Genomic DNA, 21,623 nt, shown 5'->3' with positions numbered 1-21,623 from the left:
TATAAAATATCATCCTTGCTTTATTATTGTAAAATACCACACATGTTCAGAGTAATTCTTTACCAACCCTTAGCTTTTTATCATAATCACTTGATTAGAGGCCACTGATATCTATCTAAAGTAATGACTTTTTTCAGAAAAGAATCTGACATTCTAAGGAGACAGTAATTGATGTTAGAAAGGGGGAAAGCCCTAAGAAAGAACTCTTTGAAAATGTGCTCCATGACTCTATGCCAAGACATCAGTGAGCCAGTCTTCAGAAGGAGATATCCCAGAAGGAACTAACAGTGATTGGCAACTGCAGTCACAAGTCAGAATAGACCTACAGGAAAACATTCTCTTGGAAATTTGGTCTGTATTTAAATAGTCCACACATAAGAGACTGCCTTTAAAATGACATCTCTAGAAAGATTCTGCTTTCCAATTTGGGAAAGAAGTGTCACCTTGAATTTTTCATTTGGGAGAGATGGGGCTCAAATTATAGTGGCGTATAAAAGCAGACACTTGATCAACCAAGGAGGATCTGTTGGTACTTGATACCACAGGAAAGGAGTAAATACAGTGGTAGAAGAGTAAGGGAAGAAATACAAAGCCAAGTTTTAGCATAGTTGGTGATTGATTACCTTTTATACTAATAAAAATAATGGCCATCTCTCTTCTGAGGTACTCACTTGGATGCAGGGCTAGCTCAGAACTAATCAGATCATGGATGCATTGTTCCTTAATTACAATATGACTGAAAATAAGTTTTGTCAGGGATGAGAAAGAATAACCCAAAAAATCTAATTTCAAGCCTATTTAAAGTCAATAGAATGATCTTATAGGCAATTTAGAAAAAACAATCCAGGTCCCATAAATCTTCCCTGATGCAGAAAAGGTTTTGGTAACCTCATTCATATTTATTTTTTAAATACACTTTGCTGCACACAGCCCTAAAAAAAAAGGCCTAAGAAACCCTTAACCAAAGCTGGAAAACAAAAAATAATTTTTAGGTATGTGGTTTATCAAATAGCTGGCTCCAAATGCTCACACCACATTTTTGGTCAAATTGTATAAATTAAATTAAAATATTCATTTGTAAGGGTCATCTTCCAAGATGCTTCAAGTTATGTGCATATAAAATGTAATAATAATTAATGTTTTATTGCAATAATTAACTATAATGGTTATCAAGGTATTAGACAATTTTTTAATGGTAAGATTTCAGCAGATTTCTCTTGGAATATGGCCTCTGCAATATTCTAAATTGTGTGCGCGCGCTCGCTCTCTCTCTCTCTCTCTCTCTCTCTCCCCTCCCTCCTTCCCTCCCTCACTTCCTCCCTCCCTCACTCCCTCTCTGGTTCTAGGGATCAAAAACAGGGCCTCACACATGCTAAGCAAGTATTCTACCATTGAGTTATATCCCCAGCCCCTGCATTCTCTTTTTTTTTTTTTTTGAAGATTTTTAGACCACACAGAAATAGTTATAATTTTGACTATATGAAATTCATAAAGTTATAAAGCAATCTGTCAATAAAGTATTTTTGTGAGCTTATCCTGAAAATCACTTAGAAGAAAATAGCTACTTTGGGAAATTTAGCTAAAGTCCATGTAGTACTGTTAATATCAATATATTTCTTGACCAAACATCCTAAGCATTATTGGAGAGATACAGCATTTATACAAAAAGAAACAATTTAATTTAAGAAGGTATAAGTGATCCACTAAAGAGTGGAATAAGAACCCCTCAAGACAGCCTTAAAACATATAAAATCTTATTTTCTAGGAAACCAGTGTAGCTCAATAGTCCAGAAAACTCTATAAAGTCCTTGAGACAATTGTTCAGGAATAAGTGTATTGTGACGTAGAATTTAGAAGGGACTGCATGTTAAAAAAAAAATCCCTTTAAAAAGCAGATGACTGGCAAGGTTCAGTGGCACACTGCTGTAATCCCAGCAGCTCAGCAGGCTGAGGCAGAAGGATTTTGAGTTCAAACTCACTTGGCAATTTAGGGAGGCCCTGAGCAACTCAACAAGACCCTATCTCTACATAATATATTTTAAAGGGCCAGGGTCACAACCTGGCCCTTTAAAGTATATTTAAAAGGTCTCTCCTCACAACCTCCCCCCGCCCCAGTCTTTCTTTCCATTGAACCCAGGAGTGCTCAGTGGTAAAGCACTCCTGGGTTCAATGGAAAGAAAGGGGGGGGGAGGTTGTAAGGATAGAGAGAGAGAGAGAGAGAGAGAGAGAGAGAGAGAGAGAGAGAGAGAAGGAAGGGGGGAGGAGACAGGGGAGGGAGAGGATAGGAGAAGATAGGAGAGGTTAAGAGAAGACAGAAGAGAAAACAGATAACCTTTTGCTAGTCTACTGATATCACAAAATGTGCCTCAATTTCCTCAAAGTCATATGTGCAATATAAGAATGTATTTGGTAATAGGCTCTCAAAAAAAATCTCTAAACAAGTACAAGCAAAAGAAATATGCTTTGTCAAAAAAAAAAAAAAAAACATTTTTTTTCACCCATTTCCATTTCAATGTGCACAGGTACTTGGGAAGAAACAGGGGTCCACAAAATGAAAAAACTCTGCAATTCTCACTATTTGCTAAGTCAACATTTGAACTAAGGATAAATGGTATATTCCACTCATTGAAACTTTTACTTGTCTTTTGCAGGAACATATTGTTTGATTATTCTGGATGTGTTTTAATACAATGAAAATATTTATACTTTTATACTTTGGCAGACACCCTGGGATCTGAGATCTCAATGGATATTTCTTTTTTTTAAATTTCTTAGACATTGTTGGACTTTCATTTTATTCATATATTTGTATGTGATGCTGAGAATCGAACCCAGTGCCTCACTAGGCAAATGCTCTACCACTAGCAACAACCCCAGCCCTCAATGGATATTTCTAAGTAGCTTCAGTCCCATAGGCCAAATATACTTTATATAGATCCCACCCCACCCCCACCCACCTTTAAAAAGTGTGGAGGAAATTCAACATGCTCCAGTTATGTATTAGGATGGTTTCATCTTGATTCTTGGACATAAGTTGCTTTGGGAATAATAATTTTGCATTATTATTATTATTATTATTATTATTTAAAGTAATCTTGCAATCCATCAAAAAGGAACAGCTACATTCACATTAATAGATTTTCTGAAGTGGTCACATAAAAAGTATGCAGTACTGCCTTTTATTGCAGTATCAAAATAATTGCTCTGCCAACAGCAAGTGTTCGGACTCAAGCAAATAGTAAATGTTATATGGAGAATACACTGAAGGCCAAATTTGCTTGTAAATAACATAATATCCTGGTTAGAAACAGCATGTAACAATCAAATAGCAGGCTCCCTTCAAACCAAATGATTTGAAGGCCATTGCTTCCTAACAGGTAGATGAGAAGACAAGCATAAAAGTGGAGCATACCCCGTATCATTTCAATGTGAAGCTGTTTAACATGCAATCTTCTGTTCTAGCTTTTTAAATGCCATTTTCAAACTGAAATCAGCAAATAGACTTATCTTTAATATCCAAATCAATTAAACTAGAGCTATTCAGGTTGTGTTCTACAGATCCTGCCAGTCCATGAATTGTTTCTACAAGAAAAGTACAGATATTAAGAGTCCTTGGACTTTTACAATACTTTTAAGAAAGTAATTTTATCAAGTTTCACTCAAATTATTTAAAAATGGAATTTATATTTTATCTTTTTAAACTTCACTTTTCCATTAGTTAATTTTCATTGCATTTCACAAGAATACTCCTTTTGCAATGGATATAAAATTGAGCTGGGGATATAGCTCAGTGGTAGAGCACTTGCCTTATAAGCATGAGGCCCTGAGTTCAATTTCTAGTACTACAAACGCAAACAAACAAAAGAAGAACCAATGGATATGAAATTTATGAAATAAATCAACCCTGCTCCTCTAGCACAGTTAATGTGAACAGCACTGAATTAGCAATTACTTTGGCCAGAGTCCCCTGGTGTTAGCAAATTAATTAGTGTTAAAGGTATAACAAGACAGATCTTAAACAAATTAGACAACTAGCAGTACTTTGAAAATGAATGGACTAGGTATGCACAGGGCAGCAAGGGAGCACTGTATGCTGTAAGCAGGGGCCTTCTTTTTAGGTTAATTTACAAAGCACCCAGTACTTAAGTACTGTAGGGAAAAAAGCATTATCATCATTTTTTTCTTTGAAAAGCAGAATTCACAGGTATTCATCTGCATCTATTCACTGGAGGAACATCATTAATACTTTATAAGTGGGGCATTAGTTAGAGAACATTCTCATTCCATATAACACACATTTAAAAAATAGGTTCTGATTGTATTTTAAAGAGTTACTAAGTATACAGGCAGGGAAATGCATAAAATTTAAGAGAGACCCACATATAAACCTTAATTTGAAATATCTCAATCTTTGGCATTTCAGAAGAATTGTTTTACATAACCAATGTAAAACAAACTTGCACGTCTATTGATAAGAATAGAATAAATTGGCTTAAACCAAAACATAGAGAATTCTTCTTTATGAAAGGGGAACATTAAGCTAATGTTGCATTCTTGATGAGTAGCAATGACCTGCTGGAATTCACTTTTCTCCAAGATGGATCAGAACTAGTGTGACAACAGTTTACCTGGAGACAAAAGGAGGACAGGTCAACTGATGCTTCAGAGTGTGTCCTAAGTGAGTGGGAAAGGAAGAAATATTCACATTTTCAGGGGTTTCTAGTGACTGACAATGCATGCCTAATAGCAAACATATGGTAGGCAGAATTTTAAAATGTCCTCACCTACTGGATAAACCAGTATGTGATTAGAAAGAAGGTCAGTGCCATGATCAGGTTATATTATGTGACAATGGCAAAGGGATTCTTCAAATGTAAGATCACAAATCATTTGAATTAATCAAAAGTGAGAGTATAATGGTAGCCTAACTTAATCAATTAACAGTCTTGAAAAGTGCCAGTTCCCCTTTCTGATACGAGAAATTTTCTTGCTAGTCTTGAAGAAATAAGTTGATGCTTTATTAGAAGACATTTTAATAGGGCCTCAACAACAACAGGAGCCTGAAAGAGGAGCAGAAAGTAGGCTCATCAAAGAATGCAGGACAGGCAACATTTTATTGTACCTTTATGAGACCCTGAACAAGGGATCACCATGAATTCTCACCACAGAAATTATGAGGTGATAAATATTTTAAACCATCATGCTTGAGATAATGTTATACAGTGTAGAAAATGTGAAACAATAATAAATAAATAAATAAATGTATATTACTGGATGTTAAACATGGGATTCATTTTATCTTTATTTAAATAAAATGTTTCATGACAATTCTGTCTGATTGGTTTGATTCACTGAACTTTAAACTAGTGGTCAGTTTTTTTATGTCCTTTGTATATGTATGATCTGCTTCACATCCTTTCACGTACATGTTGAGTATTTAACACCTTTTCTAACTCCTCCAATTTAATCTCTAGGTGGAAAGGTAATCCATGCAGCACAATGAAAAGCCATACATAGTATGGCAATTATTCCTTGTATAGCTTCAAAGTTATCATTTTCAGAGTTTTCAGCACTTACAAGAAAAATACTGTCATGTGAGAATATGTAGAGTCTCTTTCACAGAACCAAAATCATCAGTGACAATATGCAACTAAAATTGTTTTTCTACAAACAAGAATGCAAAGTCAATGGCTCCATTATACATTACTTAATGTCAATAACTCCATTATATATTACCTAATATACTCTTCAATCAGATACAGAAAGAAACTCAGTGTTGTGGTACAACTTAATACAATTTGGTAGTCACCCAGTGTTTACAAGGGAGAAAAACATCAGATTTCCCCCATTTTGGCTTTCAGAGAGGAAAGGAAAATGGGGGTGGGATGAGAAATAACCTTTTCAGTAGGATACCCACAAGCAACATGGATGCTCAAGTACCAAGAATGATCTAATTCATGGTCACTAGACACATGAATGGCAATTATGTAACAACTAAGACCACACTTTTAAGAAATAGTTGGGAAGTGAGCAATTAGCTGTTACAGCTAAAGCCAGGGATTTTTCCTCACACTGTTACCAAGGTAAGTCCCACCTGGACTTAATGTAACAAACAGAAACCCAGGTCACCTGGCTCCACTAAATTTTCCTACTTCTAAACAAATTATGTTTGTTTTGTGCTTCCAAGGTACAGGTGCTTGACCTGAGCTAACATTTTTTAATCCTTTGAAGTTTTAATCCACTCCCTATGAAATTCTATCAATGGGAAGCTAAACTCATTCATGTTACCCAGCTAATGCGTGGCAGAGGTGAGCTTTGAATCCACACTGTTAACTAACCAGCCAAATTCCCTGAGAGAATTAAATCCTGATGTTCAAAAGCATCCACTTCCTAAGAAATTAACTTCTCTATACCTCTAGAATGGTGCCAGTTAAGAAGCCTGTTGAGAACTGGAAAAAATCGTCCCTCAAATACCCATCTATCTTATGGTCTGGAAAGGCAACAACACCACCACATGTGGCCGCTTCCTAGAATTATAAGTATGTGCTTGGTAGTTGGTACAGGATATAAGAAAGCTGCTTTGATGATAATTTAGCATGGAGCCAACATCTAGATCCACTGAAAATGCAGGAAACCTGTGCATCTTGGCAGGAATCTGCTCTAATTTGGTAAACAGAGATGTTATGGATCCAACTGGCAGCTGATAAAGCTTGCCATTTCTTCTAGTGATGTACAACCTAGCCTCAGACAAAAGCCATGAGGTACAGCATGAGAAATCTAAAAGAGAACTTCAAGACACTGAACAAGGAACTAGGTGCGGTGTTTTATTTTTTGACTTGGTTCCCCCTTCCCATGCCCATTCCAAGGAAGAGTTCCTCCCTGTGCTCTAATCTGCTTAGTGCAAAGAGCATAAGAGATTACTTAGCAAAAATAATCCTTAAGGATCTCAATAGATTTCTCCAGGAGTGGATTAGAATTACAAGAAAAACCTCCAGGTCAAATGGCTCCACATTACATGTTTTTTGGTTTTTTTTAATATGACAGAAACCAACACTTTCTGCCCTTTGCTTAATAAATTTAGTGGAATATACATATTCAAGTACTTGATGGTCATTCAAGTAAATGTAAATCATTATATTATATATATTCAAAATCCAGGGACCCAGAAATGGTAGGACCAAATCCAAGGCTTACAGCTCTCAACTGGCCCCTCCGTCATGGTCATTTACACCCAGGGACTCAGCTGGCTTTTAGACACTACACAGACAGGTTGTGTCACATTTGATAATTTAAGGAGATGAATGATCTCATTCAATTATCATGCATGGTTTAGTCTGTGATGAGTTACCATTCCCTTATGTTTATTTATTACCACTGAGAATTAATATAAATTTTAAACAATTACTCACTGGTAAACCTTTATACCCATGTATCAATCCCTTGGGAACTAAGTAACACATGCACAATAAAATTCTGCCTTATGGAAGTTAATTGTGATTTTTTACATTTGCTTTAACAGGAAAATCAGGTGTTTGAGACACAACTAAGCATTCAATATGTTTAATTTACAGCAATCTGCATACCCTTCATTGTGCCCTTCCTCCTACCCCTTTGCATGGTCCATTTGCTCATCTCATAACATTTTTGCAGATGCAAATTTAAGTCAGTTCTAATATAATGTCCTGGGCAAATAAATGTTGATATTTTTAAAGTGACAGACATCAGAAGAATTTTACACATCCCTGTGTATGGCAAATGACAAAATGACTGTCACAAAAAGGCAGGTTCCTGACACTTGAAAACCTGCTGCTTCAGAGGTTATCATCAGATTGTACTCATTAGTCAAGGTATAAATGTCTAGTTTAATCTAAAACAACTTTCTTCCCAAATTGATTCAAAGTTTGTAGTAGAAATTTTAAATGTTTCATTTCTACTACAAAGAGAATAGTGTTTGTAAAAGGCTCAACTTCCCTTTATACTGAAAGTGAAAGGGTGGGATTAAATGAGTGTAATTAATCATCAGTTGAATGAGTCAAGTAAAAATTGTCCTTTTTGGGTGTACTCTTGGCAGATTTCTGCTGATTTGTTTGTTGGTTGCTAAAAATACAATTGGTCTCGATTTTACTATCCTGCCCTCAATTTGTAGGGTTGTCTGGAATTGTTTCTATAAGCATCATGGACAGATTGCTTTCTTAACTTTCAAATATTCTGTTTGGATGCTGAAAACTCACATCTTTGACAATGAGAGGTTATCAGTGGCAAAATTATGACTTTTAAAAATGGATTCCATCTCCTGTGACAGGGTACACATATAACAGGTGTCAGCTGAAATGTCAAGATGAAACACAGTAAACCCCTTTGTGGTTCTGCTACCTCTTGGTCTCTTTTAGCACCTGGGTTCTATCTTTAACCTAGAGATGGAGCACTGTACCCTTCCTAGCCCACATGAACTCCACTGAATCGTCTCCTTCATTTCTTTTTTTATAATAAAAGTCTACCAAGTCTTAGGAAGAGACATTTTTAAGGCTTGCTATGCATTCATTTTTTTTCTACTCATTTCAAATTTTTCTCATGGCTCAAATGATATATGAACACAATAATCTATCTCACATACCACAGTCATCATCTCATGAGTTCTTAAAAGCAGAAAAATCACACAAAGTACAAATAATAAAGCCTGTCCATTTTCAACAGTCCTTTATGCACTCTTTCCTTTGACAATTCCAACAATACAGTGCAGAATACAGGATGCAATAATAATATCCTTGCTCTGAATATGGAGAAATTGAGATTTAGGGTTAGTTCTGCTCTCCTTTACATTGATTCCTTCTCTCCCTTCATCTTATTGTCACAATATGCAGCCAGGTGAGATGCTGATACCTCAAAGCCCTGCAAAAGGTAACAAAGCATATCAGGTAAGCACAGGAATCCAGAACCAAGCTGCTCCTGATCAAATTTTAGCTCCAAACAAAATTCCAAAAAATTCTTTACACTCTAAACTTAAGTTTCCTCATCTATAACAAAGACATAATAGTAAGATTTATCTTAGAAGACTGGCTTGAAGGTTAGATTCATTTAACAACATGGAAGGTATTAATTAATTCACAGTGTCTGGCATAAAGAAGAGCTCACAATCTCAGAGTATTATAATAATGAAGGATGATTGTTAGTCATTATTGAGTGTTCTGTGTAGATAGAGACATCAAAATTAGCTCTTATTTGAGCTATGAGTAACTATGGGAGAGAGGACGGAAAAAAAGCTACGTCACAAAAGGGAAATAAATAGCCCACTCTAACTCTTTTCATCTCTTGCCACAAACCACAAGGGTGGTTTTTCCACAATGAATGGTACCAATGAGATCAAGATTGATTCTTGGATCTGCAGGCATTTGCCATCCTCACCATTCATTCATTCATCTTGGAAACTCAGGGAACTGCTGTGAAAGCAGCTGCCAGTAATCTAGACCTTCAGGAGACCTGAGATGCCTCAGTAACGGCTGACCAGGGGCATGCTTTGCAGGAATATTCTATCTGTCAGTGGTTTGTTATCTAAGTGAATTTATTATTTTGTTTTCTTGACAAGAATCTATTTCGAGATAGGATATGGGGCCAGGGGAGGCAGGAAGCACCAATAGAGTACTGTAATATGTTTTATCCTAAGCACATACACTAAATCTAATGACATTAAAACTACATGGATCTTCAAGAAACTAATCTCTCCTAGGAAAGACGTCAATGAAAACTAAAGACAAAAGAAAATCAAATGTTGTTGTGTCTCAAATGGAATATAGTGATGAACTGAAATCCTGTTACTACCATGTTAAGAAAAATTAAATTCTAGTCCATGCATCTCAAAATTTTAATATTACTAATGTTATGTATTAACTTCTGAATCATGCCATTCCTTCTTGAGAAAGGAATATGCAATTAGATCATTCCTCCAAACACATCTCTTGTAAATTAAAATTGTATCTATCCTATATTCTAACCATCTGTTTTAATTCTCAAAGCTATTTCATATTTCAAAAGTTGCTTTGTAAGTCATGTTTTGAGTCTTGATCCCTTTCTCACCTGCCTCTATCAGAACATTCACACATCAATCATGACCTCTCTCCTGCTTTCATCTCTCTACCATTTGGTCCACCTCCTCTCAAATGCTCAAATCTGTAACTCTTAGCTTCCTGAACAACCTTTCCCACCCACTAGGCCCTTTTCCAGGGAATTACCTTTTCCAACATCCACATAAATAGCCACTGGCCTTTTGCAATGTAATGAGATTGAGTCAGGAATGGAGAAGTAGCTGTAACTCAGGCAACCAGTGTCCCTTTTTCAAATCCCATCTCCTGGCCACAACTGACTGGTTAGTGACCATCACCCATCTTCAGACTACCTCTCTTGGGTAGGATCCTAGACTCAAGGTAGTTCAAAAGTTCAATCATTCAATTAACACTGAAGCTCTGGGAAGCAGATAAAGACAATTTGCCTAGAAAAAGAGCAGGTAACACAAAATAGAGAGGCCAACTTGCGAGATGATTCATTCTGCTGGTAGTTTCACCCCTTTCTGCAATTGTTGGCAAATACCTGGCCTCAATTTCATGATTGCTCTACTCCCCTACCATTTAAAAAAAATACCTCCCTTTATGGTTAAGATAGACCTATGGTTTTCTTCTACCTGTAAGCGCAAATGGTCTAATAAAACTCTTAAGCTTAAAACTAAAGAATCCCAAATGTCGTACTTAGCCTCCTTCCTCTGAATTTACTCTCACATTCCTCAAATTGTCAAATTCCTGGAAAGAGAAATTTGCACTTGCTGTCTACATATTCTCAACTTCTCTCAACTCCTCAAGCTATTGAAACCATGTTTCTGTTCCCAATACTACTAACGTTGCTCCTTAACATCACTGTCCTGAAACATCTTGAATAATGCCATCTTGTTTGACCTCTCTGCAAAATGCATCTGTAGATCAAGGTTTTTCTGAAACTCACAGTGCCTATCCCAATGGACATTAAATAAATATTAGCTAAATAAATGAATGAACCCATCCTCTGTCTTCAAAGATATTGTTCTCCAAATTTGCCTCCAAACTTCCTTCAGATACATATTTCTTAAGGCCTGTCAGATATCTACAAGATGGTGAAATTCAAAATGTCCAACAATGTATTCCTCCTGCATTCCCTGATCTATAAGGTTTAGTAAAACATAGCCTGTCAGAGGTTGGCATCATCCCCAACACCTCTCTGACTCCACAAATCCTATAATCACCAAGGTGTGAAATTTTACTTCTACACTGTATTTCAAAGCTAAATCCTGTTCTCAGTGCCACTATTCTTTTACAGAACGCGAGCATCTCTCTTTCAGTGACTGCACTAATAGGGTTCTAACTATGCTTGTTGCCTTTGTCACAAGTACTGATCCTTTTATATCCACCTTCTACATACTATGATTCAAAATCTACTACGTTTTGGGGGGTTTGTTTTGTTTTAATTTAAAAATGCCAACAGCAACACAGGATGAAGACCAATTTTTGTTTTGGTGCACAGAGCAGAAGTACTGCAAATGTTTTTGTTCTGTGAGCACTATCCATCTCCTTCTTTGGTCTTAATGCAAGAAATGTATAACAAACTGAAGCCAATAGTCCAATCCGCATCTCCTCCACACATGAGATGCATGCCTCACAAGGGACAAACCATGTTTCTTTAGATCATGCTTTTTGAACACAGAACATGCCCTTTGCTTGGTTTAACTTTGATGTCCCACTGTTTCACACTCAACTGGGAGTGGTGAATGTCTTCCATGAAGACTTGCTTCCTCAATTTGTATTCTCAGCACACAGCCTAGTGCAGTATGCAATTTGCACTGAATAATATTAATTGCATTAATTGTTGGATTAAATTATATTTGATGTTAAAAATATTTGAAGCAGGGGATATTAAAAGAGACAGTGTAAACTAAAACCATTTCTAAAGATTAGATGTACTATTCACTTAGCAACCTAAATAGTCTTAAGGGCACTACCTAGAAGACTGTCTATCTGCGAGTTATTTCATTACTTGTAATCTAAGAGAAAAAAAAAATAATAACAGAATTTCATTCTTGATAATTAGCACAGAAGTTTTTATTAAAATGTTATATGACTATTTCCTTTTCAATGAACATTTCCCCAAGATTTTAATTTAAAAGTAAGAATTTTTAAGCACTTTATTTTTTCAGATCCAAACAATCTTATTGTCTTTATTCCCTAAGGTAAATTTCCATATCTGAATATTTAGGTTTCTAAGAATGAATATTATACTTAGTGAACAGCATTTCAAGTACAACCAAGCTCACATAGGAAATGTGGGGGGCGGGGGTGAGGGGAGGAACAGAAAAGATAGCGAACTGCTACCTTTAGCATTGTTAATGTAATTTTGCACCAGATAAATCTGCAGGCTCCCTTCTCCTTCTCAGTCCCACTTCTCACAGCATTTCCACCACAAGTCCTGTTGATCACTTTCTAAAAACAAGCAATTTTCTCAGTGAGCTTGACCCCATTTATTTTATTGAGTTATTATTCCTCTTATTGTTTAACCACCGCTTTATATGGTCTGACAGTACTCACCTTAGAAAAGAACAATTTTATTAGCTCATTCCTTTTCCCTAATGATCCCCACAGTATACGGGCAAATGTCAAAAGAAACAATTGTCTAGACTGTTGGACATTTTTGATGGAAGTGTCAATTATGTGCTACAGATTTATCTGTCATCAAAATCCCTCAACAATTCCTCTTGGAAGGAAACATCTGACAGTTAAGAGGAAATCTTCTCAGTGACTGTGGATTCAATTGAGAATGACCCAAAATTAAGGTCTGATCATGGATAACTTGGGAGAAAGCAGACCAAAAATTCAACATTTAATTTGAAGTTCTATGAAAAGAATAAATTATAATTAATAGCAATTGTTCCCAAGTATGAAAGAGAGAGAAAAGAAAAATGAGTTATTTGAGTAAAAGAATTCAGAAACAAATTTTCATTATTTGCCAGAAGATCATCATAGTAAACTTTAAATTATTCAGGAAAAAAAAAAACACTTAAAATAGACAGTAAGATTATGCCCCAACTAAAACATTTAAAGTGGCCAACACCATTATTTTCTACTGCCATCATTTCTAGTTTAAGTTATTCTTCCACTTGTGATATAGAATTTTAAATGCATCCTAATTTTTTTTAATCCACAGAGCATATGGTTTAAAAAAATCAGCAGAAGCAAATGTTAAAATAACATTTAGCCAGAAATATCCCACATTCATATTCAAAGAGAACTTCAAATATTGCTTTATATATAACAGCCTGTTTCTGAATTATTGAAATTAAAAATAAAATTGTACTGGTATATGGACGCAACAATGTCAATCTTTTCCTTGCTCATAACCTCATTAGAATCTACACAAATGAATGGGAATTTTTAAAAAAGCAATGGCCACTTTCTTGACTCACTTTTAAAATTTTGCTTATAATAAATTCCTCTATATTGAGTTACTATGAAAGACATAAAGCCTACAAGAAGGGATACGTAGAAGTTAATGTTTCAAATGTACAATTTTAAAACCTGCACGTTTGCCTTAATTCCTAAAACATCCCACTGCTGTATATGTTTAATTCTTACAAACTTCAAAGTATACCATATCTACATGCAAAAAAATAGAATTGCTTACTATGTAAAATACTTTTTTAATATATATTTATTTCTTTGTTGTACACAACACCTTTATTTTGTTTATTTATTTTTATGTGGTGTTGAGGATGGAACCCAGGGCCTCCTGCATGCCAGGCGAGTGCTCTACCGCTGAGCCACAACCTCAGCCCCTGTAAAGAACTTTTTAATAGGTGCCCAATGGGCTGGAGTTGTAGCTCAGTGGTAGAGTACTTGCCTAGCATATGTGAGGCACTGGATTCGATTCTCAGCACTGCATATAATTAAATGAATAACAAAGGTGCATCAATATCTTTAAAAAAATGCCCAAGAGTCTAAATTCAGTAGTTTCTTTTCAACACTTATTTAAAAGATGGCACTACTATCGTTAGAAAGCATTCTTAAAAGCACTTTTCTTGTTACTCAATTACATTAACTCTACTCCATAGAATGTGTTTCAAGTTGCTTTAGTATACAATGTCTCATTTCATTCTCTTGACAAATTGCTTTTAAATTTTAGTGTTATAAAAATACTTTGTGATGTCAAGAGCTTTGTAATGTTGTGAACAACCAATAAAAAAAATTCAGTTGGAAAAAAAAATACTTTGTGATTTAAACTCTGAAGACAATTATGGATTGGCAGAAATCTTATAAAATGAAACTCATTAATAAACTTATATTACAGAGATTTTTACCCTAGAAAACCAGTGGGAGTTAAAAAACAAAACAAAAAAACAACTGTGTGTGCACACATACATAATATTACCTATTAATTAGAATACTACAATTATGTAAACAACACAAATTACTTTTGCAATGTTAATCTTTTTGGACACTCAAGGAAAAGGTGGAAAATATAGTGTGTTTATCACCCTTTTACTCACAAAAAGCAACTCAACTGACATTGAAGTCAACTCCCTTTTTCTTTCAATTCTATAAACAATATGACACTACCATCTTCATGTTTTCCTGCACACACACACACACACACACACACAAATGAATCATATGTAAGCCACCTGCTGAGCCACCACAGTGAAGTTCCAAGTTCACTGGAAAGAAAGGTATGAAAGGCTTTAAAAGATTTGTGGTATTGCTCATAGACAATCCATGAAAAGCAGGTCTGATCCCCACACGAGTGACACAGTGTCTGATGCACACAGACACAGTGTCTGATGCACACTAAGCTTAAGCAAATGTGGGCTGGATATGATGCATGAGTCGGTTTTCCACAGCAAGCAACTTACCTGCTTGTTGAAATGCTACTTGGACAGCTCTTTTAATGTGAATAATGGAAAACTATCACTTGAAAAATAAGAACATATTATGTTTTAGAAATACTGAATCAAATTCTGATATTTTTCAAAATTCTATGTATGTTTAGGTTATAACTACTTATGTCCACATATATAATAAGACACCAAAGGAGATCAACAAATTGCTTAAGTTGCCAAAACCACATTTCACTTTATCCATATTAAAAGTTATAGTTTGAAAATACTAGGAAATGAGATGTAAATTAAGAACAGGTTACTGTCATGGAAATTTGCCTCTGTATTGAAAAATAGGGGAAAGAAGTGAAATATCATATAGATATTTTAGATAATGATCTTCCAGATAATATATAAATGAAATAATAGTTTGATGTTAGCACAATTTTTAAAATTATTTTTAAAATTCCTAAATGCATTGTCATTTCTTATGAATTTACACTCCTAAAAGAAAATATCAAATTTGAACATAATACATAATTGGCATTTTAAAATGATTTGAAAAAAACAATGTGTACGTCCTTACTATTATCAAGGGTGGAGAAATACTAGAAAGCTGTCTAAGCAGCCAGGTTTCTTTGAAGAAAAAAAGTGATAACTTTTTACCTATTTTCAAGATGAAGCACTTGCTTTATATTCTGGCTTTATGTGTATTTCTTACACTAAAATTAGTGAAACCATGAAAAAGACAATAAAGGTGGATTTTATTTGAGCCACAGAAGTTTATCTTTCCAAAATGCTTTTCTTTAAATTATATCCATTTCAGCCTACCTAATGCCCATTGAAATGCCAATGCAAATAGCTACATATATGCCTAATAACAACAAATTTAACATTATGTCACTACTTATATGGAAAAATGTGTCTAATGTTGCATATTTTAAGCATACACCTGTGGATTAATAAATATTGTTAGGTGGTTAAGCTAGTGAAAACAAGTTAAAGACCTGAACAAAGGATTTACTAATGTTCATTGTTTTTAGGTTTTATATTTAATATTTTATCTCATTTAATTATAAGGCACATTTCCTTGTGTGTAGAATAACTATGTCATTTTTGATGAGTGAGATAGACCCATTCCGGAACCACAATATACAGAAATGTCTTTTCTACCATCTTTTAAATATAAAATTATCTACTAACAGAAATATTTTTATCATAAGTATTAAATCCTCAAAAGTACTGTTCTTTTATGAGATTTTATGGTTAGTTCCTGTAGATATCTCTAATGCTTAATTATATATTTACACCATTATACAGTTTATATTAAAATCTCCATGTAGTAAAGGCTTTTCAACCAATTATTGTTGGCTGGCATCTGGATATGACTGAGATAAAAGTTTAATATGAACAAAATACATATATATATATATATATATATATATATATATATATATATATATAACACTTTAAAAAATGAATTTACAAATATATTCTAAAATTAAGGACAGATTTAAATTAACATTACAATACTGACTATCATACATGTAATCCTGAATATGTGTCTTAATATATGTTCCAAGGAATTATTTATAAAAAAAAAAAGAACAACCGTTTTTGAAAACTACATTTTAAAACACTAAAATAACATTTGCATTCTATAATATGAAAACAATATATTACCCAATTAAACACAAACCAATATGCATTAGGTGGTTGCTACCACATCACATATTTATTTCACATTTTATTGGAACACATATTTCCAAAAGAAACATCTAGCACAGAGAAAGAATTGTATAAAAATTTCTTTTTCTGAAAAAAAAAAAACTCAAATTATTTTTGTGTTAATTATTAGAATACTTTAACAACTATTTTAATACAGGATAATGTTATAGCAGAATATTTGTTAAACCAAAGAACAAAAAATTAGATAATTAAAATACTACATTATTTATGTTTAATTACAATAAAACTTAAGCTCTCCATACTATGGTAAATACTCTACTAAAAAAACTTTGAATTGGTAATTATAATTCAGGTCCAACTCCAATTAGTGCCTAATTAATTTTATAGTGTGTTAACAGCATGTTCCCCCTCTTTTGATGATAAAACCTTCTCATATTACTTTTTCTCTGAAATATAAAATTGTTAAGAATTTACTAATATTTCCAGAGAAATTTACAAAGAGAAGCATAATCATTTGCTTTCAGTAATTGCTACAATCTTTGTTTTCAGTTTTTACAAATCTGAATTTTTTCCAAAAGATTGGAGATTTATCCTGATAAACACTGCACATGATATATTTTTATATCTTTTTATGCATGAAAAGCAATTGGCACCACATCTTGATGAAATTAATATTACATTTTTTTAATTTCATAAAGTTTATTCTGAAATCAAACATGAAGTAAAAATGTCAACTATTATTTCTCCTTTCCTCAGAAGATGATGTTACTGACTTTCAAATAAATAATTGCAGATGTAGAAGCCTTCCAAAATATTAATATTACTAATAGCAGAGTGGCTCACAGCTACAAAATCTGTTCTCAGTTCAGGAGATAATGCTTCATACAATCTAAATATATCTATACTTTCATTGTTCAATAATATTCAAATCTTTTCAAAGAAAATAAATTGTGGTGCCCTAATTCTAATTTTTCCCCACTATTTAATCTCTTTCTTGTCCCTAGTAAGTTTCTGATAGTAAAAATTGAGTTATTTTAACTTTAGGAAAGCATTTATTGCAAATATTCTACTTACAATAATGATTTTACATTAATATTTTATCACATTATGTTCAGGAGTAAAAGGTTTATTTGTTGTATTTTGAAAAGCCATCATCTTCCCCAATGTGATGATGCATTCCCCCCAAGGGATAGAAATATGGATAAATTGTCAGTTTCAAATAATACTTTTAAAACGTATGATCTCGAACACGTTTAGAATGTAACTCTTTTTAAAAGTCACTATTTATTTGACACAAAATGCAAACGAGTCACTTGAGTTCTCACTTAATAGGCCAAGCTACAAAAAGACTAAAAAATTTTAAATACAAATATGATTTCTTAATAAGAGTGAAGGATTTTGAAGCATTTTAAGGAAATTCTTACACTTCTTATGTTTTAAAAAAATGTAGTTGTAACATTCTGCCAATTAAATGAAGATCTGCCGATGACATTTACCCTCTCCCTTCATAACAAAAAAGATATGCAATCATTTTTATGGACGATTATCTAAAGAGGAACATTACTGTAAATCAATGACAAAAAAATATTAGACACTCTCCTTCTCCAGGTTAGACTGTCCATCCTCTAGATTCCTGCACTGACACCAAAGGTAATAAATACTTTAAGCTGAATTTTAAATAATAGCTTCAGGGTTTCAGCAGTAAAGATGCACTGTTGGTAACCACCAAAAACTCCACTATTCAGCACTCAGCCAACAAAGGACAGCAAATAATTCCCAGCAGCATAAATACCGGGAAGGCTACCTTGGGCTTTGTTTTTGTTATGTAAAATGCATTAAAGTGACTCATCCACTTAAGATTACCTACTCTTAGAAGCTTTAAAGTAGCTTCAAGAACCAAAATAAATGCTTTCCCAGAATGCTTGATAGGCTATTCAGAGCATTTAAAAATATGTATATATTTATATGTGCCCCCTGAATTTGACACTTTATTGCATCCTAAGAGAGAAGAGAATTGTTATATTTCACTCCCTTTCTGCCGTGTGACTAGAGTTACCTTTCAACACTCTGTCTCCAGAATAGCAACGAGTTTTTTTTTTTATTTAAAAGTTATTTTAGAAATGTTAAAAATAGGGGGGAAATGCAGGAGACTGTGGAAACAGTCCCTCCCTAAAAGAATGGGAGTTCTTTTCATTCTAAGAACAGGAAACCGAGTATCAGTCAGCACTTAGATGTTTCTAATGAAGGGTCAGGGAGGTTGGATTGCACAGCCCCAGTACCTGTGAGCCCCGGGATGGACAGCAGGCTCTGCTGCGGGGAGCAAGCACACCTCGGATCTGAAAGGCTGTCAAGTGCGCCCAGGAATTTGGGATCTAAATGAGTTTGGGCACTATAGCAATTGGAGATCATCCCAGAGGCCAAGTGCAGGAGAAGTCCAAGCTACCCTGGCAAGCCGGAAATTTACTATTTGTAAAATACTCAACCAAAACACAACTTTTTTATTTAACTGGGTTTGATGAGAGCGGATGAATGACTGGAAACTTTTCTCCCAGTCCAGTTAAACTCTTGAGTTTCTAGAATCCTTTTAGAGATGGACTAAGACGCCAGGAGTTGGCGGCCAACGTTTCCCGGGACAGCTCGGCCCCCGGCGCCCGGCCGCGCTCAGGGTCGGGAGACGCCAGTTCGGAGCGCATTCCAGCCGCAAGCCGCGCATTCAGCCGGCTCACTCGGCCTCTCCAGATCCGAGCCCCGCTCGCCAGCCGTTCGCTCCCCACCCCCACGGGCAGAAAAGCTCCGTGACTCGGGAACCGACCCCAGCCTCCAGCTCCCGCGGCATCACCCGGGCCGCGCTCCCCGCCCTGCCGGGCCCGCCGACTTACGTGACGGCCGAAGGGAACGGCTCCTCGGACGAGGGACCGATCAGCAAAGATTGGAAAAGTGTCAGAGTCAAGGCCAGCAGGCAGCCAGCAGCCATCTTCGCGATCGAAGATCAATCCCCCCTCCCTCCCCAGCTGGGGGAAGGAGCGGTGCTGGAAACCGCGGGCGGCGGAAAAGGAGCACGCTCTCGCAGACCGCCGACGTCTGGAGGGCCGGCGCACACGGGGCCCGCGGCGTGGAGTGGCGCGGGGGACCGCTAGCACGAAGCCGGGTGCCGGGGAAGGGGCGGTGGCGGGAGGACCCACTAGCGTGTCTCGGCTGCTCAGCGCCGCGGCTGCCTCGCCTCCCTCTCCTCCGCCGCCATCAAGGGCGACTTTGGAAACAGTCCTCGGCAAGCTTGCTGGCGCTCGCGCGCTCTCGCTCTCCCTCTCGGTTTCCTCCCTGATTTATTCCCCTGATTGTCGAGGCAAAGGAGGAGGCGGGGGCGGGGGCGGAGGAGGGGTGACGGCGCTGGGGAGGGGTGGGGGTGAATGCAGGAATGGGGGAATGGCAGGCAGGCTGGGAGACTTGTGGAAGAGAGAGGCTCCGTCTGGCTTCTCCCGGCAAGTCAGAGGGAGGTGGCTGGGGGTGGGCAGCGGGAGGGCTGGGCGTCAGAGCAGTCGGGCGGAGACGGGCCGGGAGCAGCCCTCCATACAAGGCAGAAAGGAACTCCCAAAGTCGGCGTGGGTTTCCTCCCGCCGCCCGGCGTGCAGAGGGGGAGCGGACCCAGCCCCGTGGGGCTCCCGGGGGACAACCAGCCGCCCGGCGGGCAGCCACAGGCTGCAGAGGCTCCAGCTGAGCACTTGGCTCGCGTCTTCCAGGCTTATTTTTGCACGCGCTAGCAGCATTCCCCCAACCCTTTTCCCAGGCGCAGAATCCACTGCCTGCCTAGGAATCGTGAAGTGATTTGACAACAAATGTAGGAGGGGTTTGTGTTGCATTTTTAAAGCACCACTATTGACTTTCTACCAGGTGGCACTATTTGCCCGTGTGCCAGAGGTTAGAGCCTTTGGCGGGACTTGGTACTAATTGTGCCAGAATTGTACGAATGGGATCAGCTTACCTGATGAGGGCCGAGCTATGGACAGTTAAAGAAGGATATGTTGCTATGAAATCCCCCCCACACACACAGTCCTGCCATTCTGTAGGACAGAGCTGTAGAGGGTCGGATTCTTCATCTAGAGTGGACAGTGCTGTGAGAAGGGCTTTGTAGGGTCCTAATGAAATTGCCTCCAAAAGAGTCCCACTGGGCTGTCACAGCCCCTGTGCTGCCTTGCCTGTCTAGGTTGTCGCAGAGTACAGTCACTGTGTCAATGTGAAGGCAGAGAAAGGGTAAGCCTCAGGAACAGGTGGCACTCTGCAAAAAAGCGCCTGAAATGTGGAGGAGGAATTAAGGGAGGGGAGAGTGCTAGAGAGTAGCAATGCAGGCTGGTTTTACCTCCACCCTCCGGAGAAGCGATGGCAGGTCGTGCGCAGGCCTTCTGGGAAGAACAGAGGGGTCTTCCTTAGACCTCTCCTGCCCAGTACAGGTCCCATTCCAGGAGGGACGAGGTGGGCAAAGGGTAGAAATCCAACAGTATATGAGAACGCTTTTGACATGAAGCACAGATTATACAATACCTGGAGAGAAAAAATGACCATCCTCAAAATTCGAAAAATCAGTAATTATCGGGGTGACTTTAATTAGCTAATATTTTAATTAACCCCTCCCTTGTTCTAGAAAGAGCTTATAAAAGGAATACTGTCCCTTATTAATTCGAAAGTAATTTTTCAGCTCTCCCAAAGCAACCTGTCAAAATGAAGGATGGTGATGATGATGATGACGACAGTGATGAGTATTATTACTGGCCAAATTTTAAACGCATTTGTGATTTTATGATCTTGGCCCCAGGATTTTTTTCCCCCTTCCCCTTTATCCATCCTTTTGTCATGCCTTATTTGTTTTCTTTATATCCTCTGCATCTCTATCTTGCTCTTTGTTTCTTTCTTCCTACTCTGAGTGGCCTCACAAAAGGCACCCTGGTGCGACTTAACTTAGTTTGTTTTGTGCTAGGCAGAGGGAGTGTGGCAGCAGGAGCTGCACCAAAGAGGGATGAAGTGGGATGTAATGGGATTGAGTACTAGAGCTGGGAAAGGA

General features: G+C 37.0%; 1 protein-coding gene across 3 annotated transcripts in view; it reads right to left on the bottom strand.

Annotated features, from left to right (window-relative positions):
• Positions 1-20,874, bottom strand: part of CACNA2D1 (calcium voltage-gated channel auxiliary subunit alpha2delta 1) — a 483,532-nt gene extending 462,658 nt beyond the window's left edge. For 2 of the 3 annotated variants that reach the window (XM_081286479.1, XM_081286480.1), the window contains exon 1: positions 19,450-20,874. In XM_081286479.1, the coding sequence (XP_081142605.1) occupies positions 19,450-19,544 (95 nt within the window). In that variant the 5' untranslated portion in view covers positions 19,545-20,874. The remainder of the gene's footprint in view (positions 1-19,449) is intronic. The other variant, XM_081286478.1, reaches the window with a different exon arrangement.
• Between the last annotated feature and the right edge of the window lie 749 nt (positions 20,875-21,623).

This window comes from Spermophilus citellus, assembly GCF_964194105.1.
Source record: "Spermophilus citellus genome assembly, chromosome: 3".
Classification (NCBI taxonomy): Eukaryota; Metazoa; Chordata; class Mammalia; order Rodentia; family Sciuridae; genus Spermophilus; species Spermophilus citellus.
Note: the sequence above shows the minus strand (reverse complement) of the source record. Positions and strands in the feature narration are given on the sequence as shown.